This window comes from Leopardus geoffroyi, chromosome C2 (genome assembly GCF_018350155.1).
Source record: "Leopardus geoffroyi isolate Oge1 chromosome C2, O.geoffroyi_Oge1_pat1.0, whole genome shotgun sequence".
NCBI classification, from domain to species: domain Eukaryota; kingdom Metazoa; phylum Chordata; class Mammalia; order Carnivora; family Felidae; genus Leopardus; species Leopardus geoffroyi.
The window spans coordinates 13,116,715-13,138,875 of NC_059333.1; the positions used below are offsets into that span (position 1 = coordinate 13,116,715).

The 22,161-nt window shown below is 50.1% G+C and overlaps 1 protein-coding gene across 2 annotated transcripts in view; it reads right to left on the bottom strand.

Moving 5' to 3' along the window:
* HUNK (hormonally up-regulated Neu-associated kinase) overlaps positions 1-22,161 on the bottom strand; it is a 109,912-nt gene that overhangs the window by 5,734 nt on the left and 82,017 nt on the right. The window contains exons 6-10 of one of the 2 annotated variants that reach the window (XM_045436873.1): positions 20,030-20,165; positions 14,419-14,581; positions 10,395-10,478; positions 5,206-5,253; positions 307-487 (exon numbers count right to left, since the gene is read on the bottom strand). In XM_045436873.1, the coding sequence (XP_045292829.1) occupies positions 307-487; positions 5,206-5,253; positions 10,395-10,478; positions 14,419-14,581; positions 20,030-20,165 (612 nt within the window). The remainder of the gene's footprint in view (positions 1-306; positions 488-5,205; positions 5,254-10,394; positions 10,479-14,418; positions 14,582-20,029; positions 20,166-22,161) is intronic. The other variant, XM_045436874.1, reaches the window with a different exon arrangement.

Genomic DNA, 22,161 nt, shown 5'->3' on the forward strand with positions numbered 1-22,161 from the left:
CACCTGTCCCTCGTTCCATAACACTGTGCACCCCAATCCCTACTCCTGAAATACCTTATACCCTGATCTCTGCTCCCACAATGCAATGCACCCCACCTCTGCTTTCTCAAACCCTGCCTGCACGGGTGGCCAATACCACCCCGTCTGGACCTCCAGTGTTCTTGGGTTGCCTTGGGTGTGTTCACTGCTTTCCCAGGGCACAGGAATCGTGTATGTCCCAGGGGGTCCGCACAGCCACCCGGGAGGGGTACGCATGGCCGTGCAGCTCAACACGAGTGGTCTAGACTGTACCCGGAGATGACCCACCTTTGTCGGGGAGGCCGGACTTGGGGGCCTTCCGGTCCTTCAGCAGGGCTTTGGTGTTCTGAATGTGCGTGATGAGCGAGGCCGAGGGCTGTTTGTGGGAGGGGAGGTTCCTGTCCAGCTTCTTGGAAAACGGCCGATGAAGAAAATCCCCTCTCTTTTCTTGTTCTTTGGGTTTTTCATCCTTCAAGTCAGAAGTAAACACATGTACTCAGACACACAGACATATACAATGTGACTCCCCTTTGAAGAGTTATCCAAGTGGATTTGAGAAACCCCAGCCTCTCAAAACTCCGTTCTCAGCTGCACGTTAAACAAGGGAGGAGCAGAGGCCCAGCAGATGCCCCAGGGAACCCACCTCCCTCTCCCTGGGCCACAAGCAGGCTTCTGTCATCCCCAGCTCCCCGCACGGCACTATTTCAAGGTGTTCCAGCAAGGGCGAGTTCATCCCTAGGAGGTCAATTGTTCTAGAACAAGATGAAAGAACTGAGGCAAAACACATGAGGATTTCTGGAAGTCTGCGGTCTTACTCAGAATAGGGCTCTAGGATTCTGCTCACAGCAGTGGTTTTGCAAAGGTAACTTCGCAAATGAAACATAACCATTTCTATCTTAACGTTTACTCTTGTGTGTTCAGTCAGGCCAAGGAGGTGGACGGCAACCCCAGGAGCCCTGTGCCATTCTGGGTGAGTTTCTGACCCTTTTCCACCCTCGGTCATGCAAGCCCTTGCTTGCGTCACTATGTGTCACTTGTGTCCCTCTGACTGGAGTGAATTTTACTATTTTATGTATCTTCAACCCCACAGCCTCTGGCATAAAGCCAAGCACATAGAGAAGACTTAATAAATAGTTATTGAAATGTTAAAAAAAAAAAAAAAAAGCCAGTAGAAACCAAACTGAATTAAAATTGCGTTCCAGCTTCTGGGAAGGGCGATACCACTCAGAAGTTTCTTCTCCAGCCGTAAAGACTTTGATGTTTACTGTTCAACAGTTTCAACCGCATCCCTGACCTCACCACCAGATTCACGGTTTTTGCCTTAAACGTGAAGAATATTTGCAATTCAAGAGAGCTCATCAGCTCCTCATTGATGTTGTTGAAAAGCTTCTCCAGGAAGCTTCTCCTTGGGCTCGCACAGCCCCTTCCAATGGGGATTTTCAAAGCCTGTCCAGATGGGGGTTCCTGATGCCCAATCGGCGGGTGGGAGAAAACGGCAGGGGAGGAATGGGAAGTGGGGGTGCCACGCCAACCCTGAGGGTCACCGTGAGGGCCCCAGCGCCTTAGGGCCCCAAGCCTGGGCTGCCGTGGCCATCCCCAGTGGAGGGCTGAGAAGGGAAGAGAGGAGGGGTGAAGCTTCGCAAACTCCCTCCCCAGCATCTGAAGAGTCTTTTACGGGACGTCGAGTGCCAGGTGCTGCACTGAGAGCATGACCTGGGACAAAGCACAGCTGTCACCCCATCACGGACCAGCGAACAGCCAGAAGAAGTGGGTTGAATAATTCATCTGGGAGCGGAGTGAAAACTCACGCCCTCTGGAAGCCTGGGGCAGGATGAGTCTGGGGCAGAAAGAAAGGCAGACACACGGGCCGGTGAGGGACAGGGACCAGGCTGTAGTCCCAGGGTTCCAGGTGGGCATCCGGGATTCTTGGGAGGAGGCTTGAGCCCCAGGTCATTAGGCAGAATGCTACGAACAGGAAAGGGGGCCACCTGCTCCAGACCATCTGGGTCAAGGCCGCATCCCTCTCCTGGTTTCTGTGACCCCCCAACAGCCCCCTTCTCCAAGGCAAAGGGGAACGAGCTGTCACACCCCCCCTTGTGCCTCAAGCATCGAAGGGACGTGACAGGCTTGTCCTGAAAAGTCTGGCAAAATCTCTTCCTCTTGTGCTATTCTTCCTGTCTCTGTTCTAATGAGAAAAATCACCAGTTCCACCTGTTTACACTTTAAATGGTAAAAAAGAAACTGAATGCACTTCTACGAAACCACGTAAAACAGTGTTTGGAAGAAAAGACAAAATTGCAGATTCCCCCCACCCCCCGCCCTTTTCAGGACTGTTTTCTAGAATAGTGAGTACAGGGGCACCTGGGTGGCTCAGCCAGTTGAGCGTCTGACTTCGGCTCAGGCCGTGATCTCATGGTTCGTGAGTTCAAGCCCCATGTTGGTCCCTGTGCTGACAGCTCAGAGCCTGGAGCCTGCTTCCGATTCTGTGTCCCCCCTGCCCTCTGCCCCTTCCCCACTCACATTCCGTCTCTCACTCTCTTCCTCTCTCAAATAAACATTTAAAAAAGAAAAAGAATGATGAGTACAGCTTCCTTTGGGCTGTTCCGTGATCCCTACACCTTAGAGGAAGCTGCTCTGCCTTTGGCTTCATGGCTTCATCTTGGCCCCTCCCCAACTCTCTTTGGGTTCTCCAAAGCCAAAGGATCAAGATGCAAAGTTTCTGGGGGGCCAGCATCACCACCCAGCTAGAGTTCATCAGCACTGAGAGGTGTACAGGACATGAATTCCCCGTAGAAAGAGCCCAAGGTTGGCTCTAAAAAACCTCTCTGGGAACCGACAAAGGGATAGCACCAAACAGCCTGCTATGGGGGCAGAGGGATGGGGAAATGACCTCAGGAACCCTGCTGGAGCCACCCTGTTGAACTTCATCCCAGGATCCTACACCTGGGTGTTTTCTCCAAAAGCTCCCAGAACACCCTTGTCCAGCCCAAAGAATGGGTGATTTCACAGTTACCAGTTTGTTAAGGGCATGCCAAGAATCCACCACCCAAGAGACCCCTGCCGGGGACACACGGCTGGATCAGTCTGTGTGGATGGGTCACCAGCCCACACAAGACATGTGTTTGTACAACCAGCCAATCTCAGCGCCCTCCAGGCACAGGTGACCAAATGCAACCCATCATCCCATTATACCTTTTCATTTGCATACCCTATTTTCTCCACAAGAGATCTTCTAGGGAGCAGAATGCTAAAGCACCTTATGTAACAGAAACAGATCTTCAGAGGGACTCATTATATTCCCCCTTCGATGTGCCTACACCCACTCCCGTGCTCCCCTCCCAGCAATCCGGCTGCCTGCACGGTCTCTTTGGCTTTCTTCCGAGTCTCATGTGCTCCCCACACCCACCCCGCCTCCCAAACTCCCCAAGGCAGATCGGAGAGGGGGCCACATGAGGCCCCAGAAGCCAGCCCCACACAAAACAGCTTCCAGTTTTCTTTAAACCACTTTCTGCCCACTGCACACGTGCACGGACATTTACTAAACCGGACACTGAAAATGTGGCCTCAGGGCACCCAGGTGGCTCAGGTTAAGCATCCGACTTCGGCTCAGGCCATGATCTCGCGGTTTGTGAGTTCGAGCCTGGCATCGGGTTCTGTGCTGACAGCTCAGAGCCTGGAGCCTGCTTCAGATTCTGGGTCTCCCTCTCTCTCTGCCCCTCCCCTACTTGTGCTGTCTCTGTCTCTCTCTCTCTCTCTCAAAAATAAATAAACATTAAAAAAACAAAAAAAATGTGGCCTCACAAAGGTTTGTCTACTCAAGACTCTTACAGTGTCACAACTGTTTGATAGAAAAGAGGAAGAAGCCAGGGAGTGGTGGTGCATGGGGCTTTCTGGAGAAAAGTAGGTTCTTGGCCTCTGACATCTGAGCTCCAGAGCCGGTCCCTTTGGGCTCGTCCCTGTGACTCCAGCCTCCTGCGTTCCAAAGAGCGAGAGCCCTCCCCCTTCCTCCCCAGCTCTGCTCCTATAGATACAGCAGGGTACACATCAGGAGCACACGGCCCCTTGAGAGAAGTGTTTCCCCACCTGCAACCGAAAGTCAGCTCTTCAGGCATAAACATGAACCTCACATCTCATCTGTGTCACAGTCTGAAAGGCCAACGCAGCCATTTAACAGGGACAGGGGCGGCCACACCTCCTCCCCACACCAGGCTGCATAAGAGCTGCCTTGCACCCTCACGCGGTGGAAACTGACCACGGATGGCGTGATGCCGCAGCCAAGAGCCTGGGGTCTGCAGGTGAGCTGAAGCTGTTTTCTTTGGATGACAGTCTAGCTCAGCACGGGCTCTTCTGGAGCCTGCTGTCCCCTTGCTGACGAGCTAACCTCATGTGACTGTTTGGAACGTCAGAATCAGGTGTGGATCGTGAATACCTGGGGCGGCCCAGGTGCCCAGGCATCGCCTGCCGGTTGCTTTGGAAAAGCCACAGAGACCTGATTTTGCCACGGGAAAAACACAACGCAGCTGAGAAAAAGAGGACTTCGTTCATAAATTAGGCCACTGAGCTGGGAAGCTCTGGACTGCTGCAAACCCCACTTCTCATATAGGTAAAAACATGAATGCACAGCCCAGTGTGCAGTGACAGCAAGACAATTAAAAATGGTCAACAAAGAAAGCACCAGTCTGATCTGAAGGGATTCTGATAAACCCACACACCATCGGACTCTGCGTTTTAATTCAGGACAAGGAAGGAGGTATGTAGAATCCAGAGCCCTAAGCAGAGATCCACCAGCCCTCAGGGTCACATGTGATGGTTCATTTCAAGTGTCAACTTGACCAGGCCACAGTACCCAGTTTTTGGTCAAACAGCAATCTAAATGTTGCTGTGAAGGTATTTTTCACATGGGATTAAATTAGTAGGCTTTGAGTAAAGCAGATGACCCTCCACAAGGTGGGTGGGCCTCGTGCAATCAGGTGAAGGCTGTAAGAAAAAATGTCTGAAGTGTCCTGAGTGAGAAGGAATTCTGCTTCCAGAAGGCCTTGGATTTTGAGCTGAAACATCCACAATTCCCTGGGTATCCAAGCATGAGACAGACAGACAGACAGACACACACACACACACACACACACACACACTGTTGGTTCTCTCTAGAGAACTCAGACTAACCCATCATAAGTCCCATGTTCTTACCTGCACAGCATGGAATTCAAGGTCTCTTGTCCAGGTGTCCAGGGAGGCCTGTGAAAAGCAACATTTTCAACAATTTGAGTAGCTGTACCTGCTGTTTATTCCCTAAACTCTCTCTCCCCTACCACTTGCAACTCTGGGTTTGAGAATTATTCCTTTCAATGTTTAGAGACCAGAAACGAGACGCCTAAACCATCATGCAGGCGGGCAGCAGATGTCCTAATTCAGGCACTGAATAGATTTTATAGGTGAGAAAATCTATTTTATTCAAGTCTAAGACATATAACGGAGGAGTGCTCTCAAGGCGACTGAGCTGCTCAGTCAACGCATTCTCTCCAAGAGCAAAAAACGTGCATGAGAGCTCCACCCAGATTAAGATATGGAGCCCAAATGGCCCCACCCGGAACCCCCTCCCCCCCATCCCTGCCCTCTCCCAGTCCCCAAAGGGAACTACCCTTCTCATTTCCAACAGCACTGATTGTCTAATCTGATTTCAAATTATTTTTACAAGCTGCATAGATGTGAAATAAGATACAAAGTGAACATTTTAATATACTACCTTCTAGCTTACTGCCCCTCTTATGGGTGGAATCGTATTCCCCCCCAAACTGGTACCCAAGAGTCCTAACCCCCAGGAGCTCAGCACGTGACCTTCTTTGAAAACAGGGTCAGACAGGCCTATCGTGTCCCCTTTGATGCTTTGGAAGGGGGAGGAGCCCATGGAAAGCTCACTCTCTTTTGCCTTTGGGGAGGGGGCCTGTTGGTGTTGCCTTTACAGAGGTAACCCAGCCCTCCTGCAATGGGTCTGGTATTCTCATAAAAGGGAGAAACTGGACACGGAGGCACACACACAGAGAAGGCCAAGGGAAGGTACAGGCAGAGATCGGGTGGTGCTTCTTTCTATAAGCCAAGGAATGAAGCCCAAAGATGTCAGCAACCAGCAGCAGCCAGGAGGCAGGGGACAGGTTCTCCTCCACAGCCCGTGCAGGGAACCAACCTTGATCTCAGACTTCCGGCCTCCAGGACCGAGAGTCAGTGAAACTGCTGCTGTTGAAGCCCCCCATCCCACCCTGCCCCACCCCCGGTGTGTGGCGCTTTGTTCCAGCGGCTGGTCACACCGATGCCGTCCCTCTGCCGCCCTCCACACAGCTCTCTTCCAAGCCTGCCACGTTACCCTGTGCTACCTAGAAGCCCTCCCCGCTCTATTTTCCACTGCTCTACAAATTAACATTTTTGGGGAAAGATTGTAACACAAATGGCCTCTGGCTCTATGTGGCTTTAATAAGCCAGCTTAAAAATGATGACTGGCCCCCCTGCCTCGATCTCCACGGTCCTTGAGGGCCTCTTTTTTTTTTTTTTTTTTTTTTTTTTTTTAGGAAGAGGAGTCTCCGGGGCCCATGCTCGAGGTGCTCTTGGATGAGACACGTGTCCCACTTTCGCAGACATATCTGCTACCCTTTAAAGGCAGAGGAGGTGGAGAACGTGGTAAAGTCGTACAATAACAGCACTGTAATCCCAAGGGGGGCGTTTTTGCAACTTAATTCAGCCGCTTTGTCTCGGAGGAGAGCAAGAACTGGGACTCAGCACAACGCAGAGGCCTCGCTCACTCCGCAGCCAGCCTGCGCACGACCTGAAACCCATCCGCCTCTCGGCGGCTTCTCCAGGACCAGCCGACGGCAACTGGAAAGAAGCCCACGGAGGCTCTGAGTGGGCTTTCCCTAGAAAACCTGGGCCCTTTCAGATCTTCTTAACACTTTTCCGAGCTGGCCCCGTTCCACTCTCTAGGTTCCAGCAGAGGCGGGCTGGATGATCCAGTAACAGCCCGTAATTTCATTAGCACAAGTATCACTGCCGTTTGGAGAAAACAAATGGATCACAGAGAAGTGAAATGCTCTTTTCCCATTAGTGTTCCTATTTAAACCCTAACCGTTAACTATTTCAACAAATGTTTAAAACGCTCTCCATGTGTTTTCAGGCCAAATGAGATAATCATCCAAGGAAAATAATCTGGGCGAAAGAAAAGGCCCCTTTCCCATCATAGACGCTTTCGAAACAAACAAGCACAGGGGTCAGGTTCGAGGGCAACCGAGGACATGGGCGTCAGCAAAGTGGAGTGGAGGCCACGTACGGCACACAGATGGGACGCTGGGTGCATCTGTTCACATTGCTCCTTGAGGCCCTAAAGAGTCAAATGCAGATCCAGAGGCAAGGGAGCCTAGCCGTGAATTCTGCACTCTCTGCACGGCAGCCGAGGTGATAAGCCCTCAGAGCCCGTGACCGTGAGACGGCCCTCCCTGCTTCGGGGCGTGGTCATCTGTAAGGATAACACGACTTGCACGCTATGCTCCAGGCGTTCCCCTGCTTTAGTCAAGCCAGCTGTCCTTCCTGGATCATTCCACCTTCTCCCCTTGGGAATCCAATTCTACCGGAGACCCCGGTCAAGGCCCACCTGATTCCTTCCTTTGTTCGTTTAGCGAATGCCAGGCATTGTGTAGACTCTAGGGATACTGTAAGGAGCAAAAGGGACACAGGCCCCGCTCTCATGGAACTCACAGTCCAGAGTGGGAGAAAGACGTGAATCCAACACTCCCTGAGCAAACAAAACATGCGCATGGGACAAACCCCGGGATGCAGGATGCGGGCGGGGGTGAGTCTGTGCTGGAGAGATGTGATCCGATGGCAAAGGTCAGAGAATGGCAGGGGTCCGGGATGAAATGACCCTGCCTTGGAATCTGAAGACATAAAATAGTAATCAGCAAAGAGAGCTGAGGGGAACATTCTGGAAGAAGGGGCAGGGTGTGCATGGTGCTGGGAGCCAAGAGAGCACAGAAGTCTTAAGGCCTGCAGGAGCGAGCACGGAGCAAGAAACAGGGCTGCGCGTGTGGGCCTGGGGGATGAGGCTCAGGAGGCCAGCAGACCACAGTCTAATCTGTGACGTGGTGGCCATGTCACCGACCGTGCCTTCCAGCTTAAGGAGGCATGCCTGGCGTGCACGAGGTGCTCAGTAAACATGTGCTAACTGGAGCAGGGAAGGGACGCGATTCCGTCTGAGCGCGGACGGCTCAGCTCTGGCTGGCGTGCGGAGAAGTGAGAGCCAGGCGTTCACGGAGAAGGGGGCAGACCAGTCAGGGCTGTGGCAGACATCCCCGCAAGAGGCAGAGGTGACAGTGGCTGGGATGGGGAGGGAGGAGAGAGACCAAGGCGGCGGAGGGGATCTGAGAGGTTGAGGAGTCACACTGGCAGAACTTGGGGACGGCCTGGCTCTGGGGGTGAAAAAGTACCTCCAGAGTTCCTGCCCCGTACCGAGGGTGGGGCTGCCATTTGGAGACAGACACTGGGGGCTCCAGGCACGATGGATTGGAGACACCTTCCCTCACGCAAGAGGAAGCTGAGGAAGCCATTGGCCTGAAGGGTCTGGAGCTCAGGGCAGTGTGGTCCCGACATCACCTCCTGCCCTCGGCCTGAAAGCCAAGCATGACCCACCCTCCAAAGACTCCTCTGCATCCTCATCATGCAGGTGCCGGAGCCTGTCTCAGAGGCAGGAGGCCTCCAGGCCGGGGTCAAGGCTAAGCCCCACCCCAGCCATCCCTGGATTTCCGCCCAACTTCCCCCACCCTCACTCCTCCCCAACCCCAGCATCTTTCAGGCGGGGGGCCAACGTCACCCACAGAGAGGTCTACGCTCACTGTCTTCACTTCCCCTCCTCCTCCTCTTCCGGAACCCAGGCCGTCTCTTTCTGCCTTTCCCACTTCTGCCCAGCTGGTCTCTGTAAGGGCCCAGGACAACTAACTGCTCGGCCACCACCACTGACCACTTTGACCACAGAAAAGGGAAGAGAGAAGTGGGCAGGCCCATCCGCCTCACGTAGGGCATGGAGGAAGGCTCCCTTTTGATTTCTGCTCAAATGAAAAAAACTGTTGGGGCACACGGCAGAGGTTGCGAAGGGGAAATCAAGCGGGTTCCCGGGAAGATCACTGAGAAGGCCGAGGGGTCGCATTTGACAAAGCATTGCATGAAGAGTCCTGGGCGTTGGGGGTGGGGGGACACCCTCATCCTGTGCCCCTGGCCCTGGATCCAGATTCCCAGGCACAGTCTCTTCCCAAGCACATATCTGGGGTCCAAATTTGGTACAACTTGCCAAATGATACTGCTTATTTTTCAAAAAAATTTTTTTAATGTTTGTTTTTGACACAGAGAGACAGAGAGAGAGACAGACAGACAGACAGAGCATGAGCGAGGGAGGGGGGCAGACAGAGGGAGACACAGAATCCGAAGCAGGCTCCACGTTCTGAGCGGTCAGCACAGAGCCCGACACGGGGCTCGAACTCACAGACCGCGAGATCATGACCTGAGCCGAAGTCAGACGCTTGACCGACTGAGCCACCCAGGCACCCCATGATACTACTTTGTACTCTGAAATCAAAGGATCTTGGTATTTTAAGTATGTATCTAGCATCAAGTTGTCCTAGGATGCCTAGAAATACTTGTTTTCATCCAAAACTTTTTCCTGTCCCTCATTTTACTGCCTCCTTCTGATGCCAAGCGTTACACTCATGTACAGTTTTGAGCATCTCATTTTTACCTTTCGAAGGACTGGCAGTGGTTTCCAACCTTGGCCACTCCACAGAATCTGTCAGGGAGCTTTAAAAACTACTAACACGCGCCCACTTTCCCATTCCTGCCCCATGAGTTTCAGGAGAATTATGTGAGGTGCAATCTGGGCATCCAGATGTTTACATTTTTATATACATATTATATATTTTTTAATGTTTATTTATTTTTGAGAGAGACAGAGACAGAGAGTGAGCGGGGGAGGGGCAGAGAGAGAGGGAGACACAGAATCCGAAGCAGGCTCCGGGCTCCGAGCTGTCCGCCCAGAGCCTGACTCGGGGCTCGAACCCACGAACCATGAGATCACGACCCAAGCCAAGTCAGACGCTTAACAGGCTGAGCCACCCAGGTGCCCCTCCCCCGGCGACTCGACTGTGCAGCCACAGCTAAGATCCACAGTCTAACAAGTGAGAGACAGTGGCTCGGCCGTACGCCATTGTTTCAGGGACCCAGTTAAGTGACTATTTGTCTCTTGCTGCTTTTCTGTCCCACAATAACCGGTTTCCTTTCCACTTTGCTCTCAAAATGGAAACCCGCTCTTCCTAAGCGATCCTGGATTTTATTTTGGGGGGGTCACTCACCTCATAGGGCTCCTTGCTGGGCCTGCACTTCTCTATCTGGTAGAGCTGGGTCTTGTAGCAAACGCTGTCCTGGATGTCAGATTTCTATCCGAGGAGAAAGGCAGGGAAAAAGCATGGCTTAACTCACAGGAAATAGAAGTGTCCATTAAGCAGTCATTAATTTTGAAACCAGCACTTGGCTGAGAAAGTGCCGAAAGTGGTTGGCAAGCCAGGTAATCGCAATGCAAAGCCTCGTTGGAGGGTGGCCTGCAGGCATGATGCAGCGAGGGGACAGCCCCGGACCCAGAGTCGGGCAACCTACTTCTGTTATGGCTCTGCCAGGACAGGGCCAGGTGACCCTGGGCACGCCACTGCTCCTTGCTGGCCTCAGTTCTTTCATCTGTACGATGAAGACTACTCTGAGATGTGAAAGCAGAAACCAGATACGTGAGCTCGAAAGAATAACTCATTTTATTGACCTACCAAACAAGATACAGATCTTGCTTATTTCCTTAGTGAAAAACAGCCTGCATCCCTGCTCTACCCTGCCCAGTGAGCCACAGCAATTCATAACACAGCTTACAGATGACAGAAAACCATATCTAGGATGATCTAGGTGCACGACTGAGGTGCCGGCCTGTGTGGAGAAAGGTGAATTAAATGACTGATGCATCTACCAACCAACAAAGAGTCACGGAACGGCCTTCCAGGCTCTCCAACACAGAATCCACGCTTCTTGGTTTTAGAAACAGAAAACAAGAATGAAGAGAGAAAGGGAGAAATGACAGATAAGATAGGTATTTTACTTGTCAGTTCACGAGTTTCGGTCTTAAAATTATACGTGGGTTGTCAGTAATTGGTTGATGAGATTAATAGCTGGGACAGTGCACACAGGGCAGTTAAATTAGCCGTGTGTGGAAATTACTGAGCGGACCGGCTGTAGCTGTCTGTGGGGATTAATTCACCCTAGTTAAAAGCAGCCACTCGCCCAGACCCTAGTTCTCAAGACCAGGTACGTCCTAGGCTTTAAGGGTTAAGTGTGAAACAGACACAATAAAATAACCTTCTCCAGCTGGAACTACATTAGCTGAGTTTCCAGGGAACGTTCTCAGCAAACAAAGCCATGCTCAGCTTTGCAAGACTTGCACGCAACCTTTATGCCAATGCTCAGGCCGGGCAGAGAGGAGGTGCCGAAACCAGCAGATGGGAAGAAACAAAGACAAATTAAGACAACAGCCTGAGAGCTTCAGGGATTGCTCAGGAAGAGCGTGAGTAACCAAAGTTCGTATCTGTAGCTGTGGAGGCAGAACAGAGGAAGGAAAGTATTTGAAAAACTAAAGTTCCTTGGGGCGCCTGGCTGGTTCAGTTGGTGGAATGTGTGGCTCCTGATCTCGCGGTTGCGAGTTCGAGCCCCGCGTTGGGTGTAGCGATTACTTTAAAACAAAATCTTTAAAAAACAAAACAAAAAACCCCTAAAGTCCCCGCACATTATCGATCGGCATCCAAAGAAGTTCTGCCAAAAGAATGTTTGCTTAGGAAAGTAGTAACTTTTCCTTTAAACATGAAATTGTGAATTTTATAGTCAGTTTCAGCGGAGGCACTTTTTAAAAACTAATTTTTGAGTAACAGCCATCATTTGAGAAAAAAATCAGTGCGTTGATCTTCTTTCCTTCCTTTTAGTTGACAGCTATTTAAATTCTTGGGGCACCCGGATGGCTCAGTCGGTTATGCATCCGACTTCAGTTCAGGTCACGATCTCACAGTCCGTGGGTTCAAGCCCCGCGTCGGGCTCTGGGCTGACCGCTCAGAGCCTGGAGCCTGCTTCAGATCCTGTGTCTCCCTCTCTCTCTGTCCCTCCCCTGCTCACACTCTGTCTCTCTGTCCTTCAAAAATAAATAAACATTAAAAAAAAAAAATTAAAAAAATAAAAATAAAAAAATAAATTAACTACTGTTTTCTACCACAGTCGTCCCCAAATGGTGTGACCTTGAACCCATATGACTGGAAAAGGTATAGGAAGGGACCTATAATATATGCATATTTATTTATAAATTATAAGCATGCACCTCTGTACTAACATATCATGTACATCATAAAACACATAACCAAATAGGGATTTAAAAAGATAAGAAATTGGGGTGCCTGGGTGGCTCAGTCGGTTGGGCATCCGACTTTGGCTCAGGTCATGATCTCATGGTTCGTGGGTTCGAGCCCCGCGTTGGGCTCAGAGCCTGGAGCCTGTTTCAGATTCTGTGTCTCCCTCTCTCTCTGCCCCTCCCCTGTTCACGCTCTGTCTCTGTCTCAAAAATAAATAAACATTAAAAAAAATTATAAACAGATAAAGTAACAGGGGGCATGTGGTCTTCTTATAAAAGGGAAATGAGAAGTAGCTTCAAGTCCAATTATCTTTAAGTTCATCATCATGGGGGGACGGAGAACCTGGGCACAGTACAAGAGATGCTCCTAATCATTCCTTATAATAAAATGATATAAAATATATACTGTGTCAAAGGTCCTGTCTTTGTGGCCTCAGATTCCTCTCCCGCAGCAGCTCTCCTGTGACCGTGACACCATCCCTCGCATCCAGTCTCAAAGCTGCAGATTTGTCCCCATCAGAAGTATCATCCCAGCAGGGCTTACATGGGACATGTATTTGCCATCCCACCCCCCAATAAAACACCGTTGTTATTTTCAAAAGCCTCTTATTTGTTCAGAATGTTTCTTCTCAAGTACAATTTTTCCTCTGGTGGTTCACCCAAAAAGTACTTCTGTGGATAATTTCCCACTGGAGCAAAATCTAGCAAATTCCCTAAGCTGACTCAGCTTAGAAACACCTGCACTCTCATCCAACTGTTCAACAAACCTCCCAAAGAGCCTCTGCGTCTATTCAGCAATGTTTTGTAGACCTCTCCCAAATCCATTTGCTAAAGAGACACACTCTGACCATCTCGCCTTCTGGGCCTTATTGTGTGGTCATTTCGGCCAGACAGGGAGAATATCATTTCCCCAACTGTAGGCGGATTTTCATTTTAGCTCTAATCTAGAAACCTCACAAAAGGTTCCTAAGCCTTTTGCGAGATACTGGGTTGACTCTCACGTGACTTTAAATAGCACTGAAAATGCACTAGAAGTTCTTCATGTTCTGTTTTCTACATGTGTTCCTAACACTGACAGCCCCATACCATCAGATCTCAGGGCACCACATACACAGGGTGATGGTCACCCTTCGTGACCGTGGATCTGAAATCAAATTTCCGACAGGCTTCCTGACAATTCTCAATCTCTCTAGCAGGCTGACCTCCCGTCAGAACTGGTCAGTCTCCTCTATTCGGAGTAGGAGAAACAGGAGTGGTTTGCAGAATTCTTTTTAAGTGGAGAGAGGATTTAGTCAGAAGTAGACACTGAAGCATGTCAATTCCTTCCCCAGGCACACATGAACTACGTGTGGTGGAAGACCAAAGGCGACCAACGCATGAGGGTACCACCATCCACCCCATCCTAGGCTGCAAGACTCCCACATTTTCTCCCGTGGGGCACAGGACACCTGTGCTCTGTCACCCAGACTGAAAGCACCGGGGTCAAGCCAGTAAAGCTCAATTTCATTTTCGCCTTCTGGAGAAGTACCAATAAGTAATGCCTTCCTCATTAAATCATGCTTTCGAGATCAATGCCTGAGAGGCTCTGCTCCCCAACTTTTACGACCACAGAAATCCCCAATGCCTTTAACATGGGAACCCAAGGAGGTAAAATGGTAGGCAGAGAAGGCAACGGAGAAACTGCAAGGAAAAGAGGCTTGACTCTCTCACAGTGCTGCCCAGGGCTTAACTCCGAGGGAGAATATTTGAAAAATACCTCAGAGAAAAAGCGCGAGCTACCTGAGAAGCAAGTTTAGCTACTATTTTATCCCACATTCAGAAACTCAGCCTTCCATTAGTTCAAATTAACAGCTTAGATCAAGTGTCAGCAACTGAGAAACACTCGAGGTATAAGAAGAGCTCCTTTTTCCACAGAGAGCAGAGAAAACAGCCATCAGGGCCCCACTCACCCCTGACAAATAGCGCTCGAGTTTCTTGTTTAAGAGGAAGTAGATGGCGAGGATGTGGCAGGCGCGGTTGGAGAGCACAGTGTTGATCACGTCGCTGTTCTTGTAACCCAGCTTCTCCGTCATGTGAAGCACCACACTCGGGCTCAGGTCCTCCAGGGAAATCCTGCACAGTAGAGAGAGAACCGGTCACTTCTCCACGGCCACCGAGAGGTTCTGGATCCTCCTTAGTGGGGTCACAAACATGGCGGCACAAAGCACAGCCCCCCTCCCCATCCCAGGCCCCTGGGAGACACTCAGACCCGTTCATTCATTCATTAACTCACACACACATCATGACATTTCATTCCTAAACACCCCAGTGTGCACCTTTAAGATCCAAGGGCATCTCCTGCAGAATCACAATTCCGTCCACACACCCAACAAAATTTTAATAATTTCTTGGTGTTCTCTAATATCTGGATTATATTCAGATTTCCCCGATTGTCCCCAAATTTGTTTACACTTTGGCGTTGCTTTCTAAAAATGTACTTCTTGGACACGGGTGAAGCCTACACTTGAGTTGGGTGTAAGGTGGGTTAGGAAAGGAGTGCATTCAGAAGCCAATGCAGACTGCGTTTAAAGAAGCACCAAGAGCTCCCACATTCACAAATAAGAGTCTGGGGCGCGGTTGTAGAGTACTGTTATTTTCCCCATTTTACCAATGGAAGAAACTGAGGCCCACAGCTATGAAGTAACTTGCCCCGGGTCACATAGGCAGGAAGTTGCAGCCCCACAATACAAACCCTGACAGCCTAGCTCAGACTCTAGATGCTAAACCTCTACACTCACCGGCTCTCAAGTAAACAGATGTGTCAAATGGCTGTGGAGAACACGAAAGCAGGCTGAGGAATACAGAGTGTATGTGTGCTGGTAACAGGTACATCATCAAATAGAACCTTCTAAATCCCTTAAGAGAGATACAGATAGGGCACTCTGAACAGAAGGAAGGCACATCTGGCCCGAGAGCTCTGTAACCCACCCCTCACCCCCAAGTGTCTGAAGACATTTTTTTATGGGACTTCAGACCGTAACACCCTGAGAAACCACACAGGACAACTCCACACTGGGATACAGAAAAGGAAACTGACTTGCCAAATTCACAAGCCAGCTGAATAGGGCAGCAAGGGCAGACCTAGGTCTGCTGACCATCTTCCACCACCCATCCATGTAACCTATGACAGCACTCCCTCGCTAGATATAAGTGCCATCCAAAGAAAACGGGCCCAAGGAACCATGAAATCCGCCTTCCTCGCCCTGTTGGCCATAAAATCACAAATTCTAGATCACAGTGGTGGGGTGGAGAGCGGGGAGTAGAATGACTACTGGTAAAAAATAACTTTTGTTAAAAAAATAATACTTTTGAAGTTTGCCAAAGCACCTACTAATGCCGAAAACTCCATTGTTGGCAACTCCCCAGTAATGTCTGCACGGGAGTGACCCTGCTCCTGGCCAATCAGATGACTGCCGTGTGCCTTGTCCTTGGCCAATCAGACCACAGCCTCATGGCCTTGCCCCTGGCCAATCAGATCAGGGCCACTCAAGGTGCCCCTGGCCAATCAACCCAGCAACACCCTGGAAGCCTGTTCTCCACCAGGAGCAAGCAGGGGAAGGGAGAGCTCTCTAGAAGGGTGGAGGTGAAAAGAGGTTAGTAAACGTGGGCAGGCACTCCAACTCTGCCCTTCATGTCCACTGTCTTCAGAAATAGGAGAGCTCTGCCAAAAGACACTGCTGACTCTCTTGATTGAAGTACTATTTTTTTTTTTTTTTCATTTGAGAGGGAGAGAGAGAGCGTGTGCATGCATGGAGCCCCAGATGGGGCTCTATCTCACAACCCTGGGATTATGACCTGAGCCAAAATCAAGAGTCAGATGCTCAACCGACCGAGCCACTCAGGTGCCCCTATTTTAAACATGTTCTGGGGCGCCTGGGTGGCTCAGTCGGTTGAGCGTCCGACTTCGGCTCAGGTCATGATCTCGCAGTCTGTGGGTATGAGCCCCGCATCGGGCTCTGTGCTGACAGCTCAGAGCCTGGAGCCTGCTTCCGATTCTGTGTCTCCCTCTCTCTCTCTCTGCCCCTCCCCTGCTCATGCTCTGTCTCTCTCTGTCGCAAAAATAAACAAAAACATTAAAAAAAATTTTTTTTAAAAACCATGTTCAATAAGTGGCATGTATATTTGGTATTCTGCAGCATCAGTTATTTAATTTGTATCATCTCCTCTTTTTTGGGCAATACAGTCACTAGTCAAACGTTCTGGAACACTAGGTGCAATTCTAAGTAAATTCGCATTAAATCCCGTGTTAGACCGCTTTGGCCCAATTCCTTCCTGTGTTACCCATGACCTCCTTCCCCTCCCACCCATCTGCAGAGCTAACTGGAGGGGTGGGAGACTGTCCAGGCCCCAGAAGGAAGATGGAGGAAAGCAGCCAAGGTCACCTCCATAAAAATATCTGCTCCCAGAACAGGGAGGCTAGCCTGGCACGTGGCTAAACTGCTGACGGACTGGCTTGAACATTTATTATAAAAAGTGTACTTTTATACGTTTAAATTGTAAATATACAATTTAAAGATATTTTCCTCTTGCCTTTTGGAGAGCAACTTGGAAGCCCAAATGACATAACAAAAGGCTTTACAGAAGAGTGATACAAAATGTAAGCCCTTTATTTTATCCATTTCCCGGAAGTAAAACCCTTTTTTTTTTTTTTTTTTTTAATTTCTGAGACAGAGAGAGACAGAGCATGAGCAGGGGAGGGGGAGAGAGAGAGCAAGATACAGAATCCGAAGCAGGCTCCAGACTCCAAGCTGTCAGCACAGCACAGAGCCCGATGTGGGGCCCGAACTCTCGGACTGTGAGATCATGATCTGAGCCGAAGTCGGATGCTCACCTGACTGAGCCACCCAGGCGCCCCACAAGTAAAACACTTTTAACAACATCTAAAATAATAAAATCTGAGGCTAGGTATGTTGAGAAGCTGTAAGATATACTTTATAATAAAGCCTATATTCCTTTCCCTGATCACATGTTCTTACTCCATTAATCTGTGTACTGGTCAAACCAGAAAAATAACTACCAGGGGCACCAGGGCGGCTCAGTCAGTTGAGCTTCTGACTTCGGCTCAGGTCATGATCGCATCGTTGGGGAGTTCAAGCCCCGCCTCAGGCTCACTGCTGTCAGCGTGGGGCCCGCTTCGGATCATCTGTCCCCCTCTCTGCCCCTCCCCTGCTTGCGCTCTCTCAAAAATAATTAAAAAAATAAAACCTTAAAAAAAAAAAAGAACCATCAAAAGCACATTTTTTGCCTTACATGTTTTTCAAAATAAAGACTGTAAACAACATCTGCCTCCCCCAAGAGTTTCGATTTCTGGTTCCAGCACTTTAAAACCCAACATTGGGGCGCCTGGGTGGCTCAGTCGGTTGCGTGTCCAACTTCAGCTCAGGTCATGATCTCACAGTCTGTAAGTTCGGGCCCTGTGTCGGGCTCTGTGCTGACAGCTCGGAGCCTGGAGCCTGCTTCACATTCTGTGTCTCCCTCTCTCTCTGCCCCTCCCCATTCATGCTCTGTCTCTGTCTCAAAAATAAATAAAAACACTAAAAAAAAATTAAAAAAAAACCCCAACATTCATCTGCCTCTGGTACAAAATGAGCGACGGGCCACACGAAAACAGAAGGCAGCGAGCTGCTGTTTTCTTTGATATACAGGATCTTAACGGTGGTCCCAACCCAACTAGTTCACATGCAGCCTTTATGCTTCTGACCAAATCCAAATGCAAAAATCACTGATCTGGCAAAACCAGCAGACGATACCTGGGTTGAAGTTGTAATCCACAAATGCCTATCTGCGACCTGTGGAACAGCTACGGAATGAGGCGCCCCGGAACGACTCCTTGCGAATGAAGATGCGGCCATCAGGGAGGGGCAGGCTGTGTTTCTACTGCCAGAGCCGCTTCCTTCCAACGGCTGCCATGTTGAGTGGATTGATTATACTCATTTAGGCAGTGATCACATTTGCTTAATGACTCCTATGGCTGTCACCAGTGCCCCCTCCTTTAGCAGACAGCATACCTGTGTGCTGCCATCTTTCGTGAGCCCTGGTAATGAGGCATGGCTCCTCGGCTTGGCTTTCCAGCTCACGTTGAGGTAATCTTTCTGGTGTCTGTTTCAGGTACGGGCCGAGGGGAGCCAGCGCTGGAAATGAGCAGTCTATTTCCAGGTTCCCTTGGTAACCTAAGTAACTAGACTTTGTTTAAATTACTTCTCATGAGTCAAATGCTAGAATTCTAGATGGCGGCTCAGCGAAACCACCTCAGCCCTGGTGAGTGTAAATCTGGCTCGGTGGCATGGATACGGACTCCACCCACGGCCTCTTAAGTTCTTCTAGAACTTTCTCCCCAAGACAGAGCCCTGCCTGCCCATCCTATTTGAAGAACTCTGGGTGACAGCTTTCCTAAGTCTTGATGGATGTTTCCAGACCTTCCTGGACATCTTGAAAATCTCTGTCCCCCCTTCATCAGTGGTCCCTTTGTCCTCATCTGAGCTTCAGACTAGAGTGAGCAGGCCCGGGACCCGGCGTGTGTGTCCCAGTCCTGGAAGATATTTGACCTTCATGGTGTTCATGTTTGCTCTTAGGGAACCAAGGTGAGGGTCCTCATGCCTTCACTTGGGTTGGTTAACAATACGTCCGATGAGTAGGAAGGAAGTACAAGCTAATGTTTTCTTATACTTGTTTTCCAATGTGTAGTCACTACAGTAGTGACAGTGACGTGTGGGCCATCACGAGGTGCCCCTCGGCATTTCCATGCCACGGACCCCTGCCTGCAAGCCTGCCTTAAAGCATTCTCCTCATGGAAGCTGCTAAAGTGAAGCCTTCACAGGAAGGCCACAGGGAAACACGGCCTGAAGCGGCTGACCCCTCCTACTGCCTTTTCTTCCTGACCCCAACGTTCTAAGGCAAGGGACTCGGTGCTAAAATAAACATCAGAGCAAACAAGTGTCAGAAGAGGAGCCCAAGGGGTGGTCTGAAAGGGGAGAGGGGCAATCCCGCTGGACTCTGCCTGAGGCTGGCAGGAGAGCCCACGGATGGATCTCACACACTCAAACACAACCATGTACATTCACAGACACAGACACGCACACACACACACGCAACCAGATACGGCCACAGACACGCTCGGCACAGACACGCGCCCGCTCGCTCGGGCCACAGCAAGCCTAAATGGTCCCTTTGTGTGAATTAGAAAGAGGTGCCACTCTGTGAAGATAGAAGATGTAGGCCCCGGGGGCACGTCTGACAAGGGGAATGGGGTGCGGAGGGCAGCCTCCACCCACCCTCTGCTGGGTGCCCCGTGCAGGGTGCACTCTGCACAGCCACATGGGATGGCCCCGTCTACACTTCCTCTCGTGCGCTGAGGTGGGCTAGTCGGTGGCTGTAGGAGCCCGGAGGGGAGGGGGCAGCCAAGGGGAAATGCAGCTTCTCCTTGAATCACGCACAGCTTCCTGCCCAGAAGTGGTCAGGGCTCAGAAGACGACGGCCTCATGTGGCCCGAGAGAAGGGCCCCCTGTGCGTATACTCCATTACCTGTTGGGATAGGTGACGTTACACGGCACTTTGCCCGTGTAATTCTCATTAAGCCAGCGATTTGCCAGGGCTTGCTGGATATTGGGCCTCTTCACAGGATCCGGTTCCAGGAGAGAGCGCAGGAAGTTGATGGCCCCTGTGGAGACATTCGGCAAACAGACATCCGCGTCACAGGCTGAATGCAGAGGCCACCGAGACTCAAGGCTGGTGCCCAACCACCTCTCCGGAGTCATTGCCAGCATTGACCTATTCCCTGGATCTCCAGGTGCCTCGAGTCCGACAAGTTTAAGGTATCTGTCCCAGGAATACAACTGGTACACGGTAAAGTAAGAGCCGATTCAGGTCTCTCCCCGTGCCCTGCACTTCCCAATACTGCGGTCTTAGCTTGGCGGGTCCATCTCTAAAGGTGAGCCAGAGGGATGTGCGACGTACAGGCTGGTAATACAGGGATGAAAGGAAGTAAAGAGAAAACACTTGGCCTCAAGGTGGGTTTTTGAGTACTCAGAAAGGAACCAGAGAATGAAGGCATTCAAAATTCTGCCCTCTAACTTGACCCTCACCATGCGACACACAGAGCCTCCTGAGACCCAGGGAGGTCGTGCTCTCTTTCTGGTCCTTTCTTTTGAAGCCACTTTGCATGGCCATCTACTTAGTCCCCGGACTCTGGACTGATGACACAGCACCCAGATCAGCTATAGCCCACGCCTGTGTAGCCAGGCCAATCGGAGGGCCAGTCTGGGTTACGGTGTAAGCAAACTCTGTGACTCGATTTTTTTAAAAAAAATGTTTAATGTCTATTTATTTTTGAAGGAGTGAGAGAAAGAGAGTGACAAGTGGAGGGTCAGAGAGGGAGAGAGAGAGACCCAGAATCCAAAGCAGGCTCTGGGCTCTGAGCTGTCAACACAGAGCCCGATGCGGGGCTCAAACCCATGAGCCATGAGATCATGACCTGAGCAGAAGTCAGACGCTTAACCGAAGGAGCCACCCAGGCGCCCCTGTAACTCAAATTTTAAATTCCTTAGTTTGTGTACCATGTTGCAGAAAGCACCACACTATAAAACCACGTCTACTTGAGGGGCCCTTTCCTTTTGAGCATTCCCTCAAAATGAAGGGGCAGCTTGGGCAGACTGTGTTGCCAAAAAAGTCTGTCCTTATCTGGCAGCCTACTGAACTTGGCTGTGGTCACGTTAGTTAGGCTGAGCATGGTATGTAAGGAAAGAGTATGAGAAGCAACTGAGAAGCCAGAAGATCCCTACAACCCCCTTCCCCTCCGTCCCAGGCAAAAGCCACGGTGATTTTTTCAAGTGTCCTGGGTGTCCTTTATTAAATGAACATTTACAAAGCATCTGCTGTCCAGCCAGGCACTAGGGATAGGAAGCTGGTTCATCTCTAAGGAGACATTTCCATCCTTTAAGAGTATAACAATGGAGATAACTACACGACGTGGAAAAAATATTGGAATAGTGCACAGGAAGGTCACAGGCTCCAAAGCTGCTAGCGTGACAATGGGCATGAACACATATAGACAAAGAATGCCAGGGACTGATTACTTCCAAATGGAGATGGCCTGTCTTGCTTGAGTTGTGGGACTGTAATTTTGTTTTTATTCTGTACTCCTTATCTTACTGTCGTATCATCTTGGCACTTTAAAAAATATCCTTGGGGCACCTGGGTGGCTCAGTAGGTTAAGCATCTGACTTCGGCTCAGGTCATGAGCTCGTGGCTCGTGGGTTCAAGCCCCATGTCGGGCTCTGTGCTGACAGCTTGGAGCCTGCAGCCTGCTTCCGATTCTGTGTCTCCCTCTCTCTCTGCCCCTCTCCAGCTCATGCTCTGTCTCTCTCTCTCTCAAAAAGAAAAACATTACAAATAATTTTCTAATCATATTCTTTTATGTAGCCTTGCACATGATATCCAATTTCCAACATACCAAGTAATAGATTCCAGAAAAGAATCCCGATTTGCTTGGTTCCCAAACTTTTCTATCCTTCTCCCCAAAGCTATCTTTCAGTTTTCTAACATAATCTAACCTTTCAAAGAAAAGTCGTAAGAATTCCCACATCCTCATAGGCTTTGGCTGTCATTTTGACACCGTTCTTAGAGAATGGTGGGTGTTTTCTGTCATTGTCTTCTGT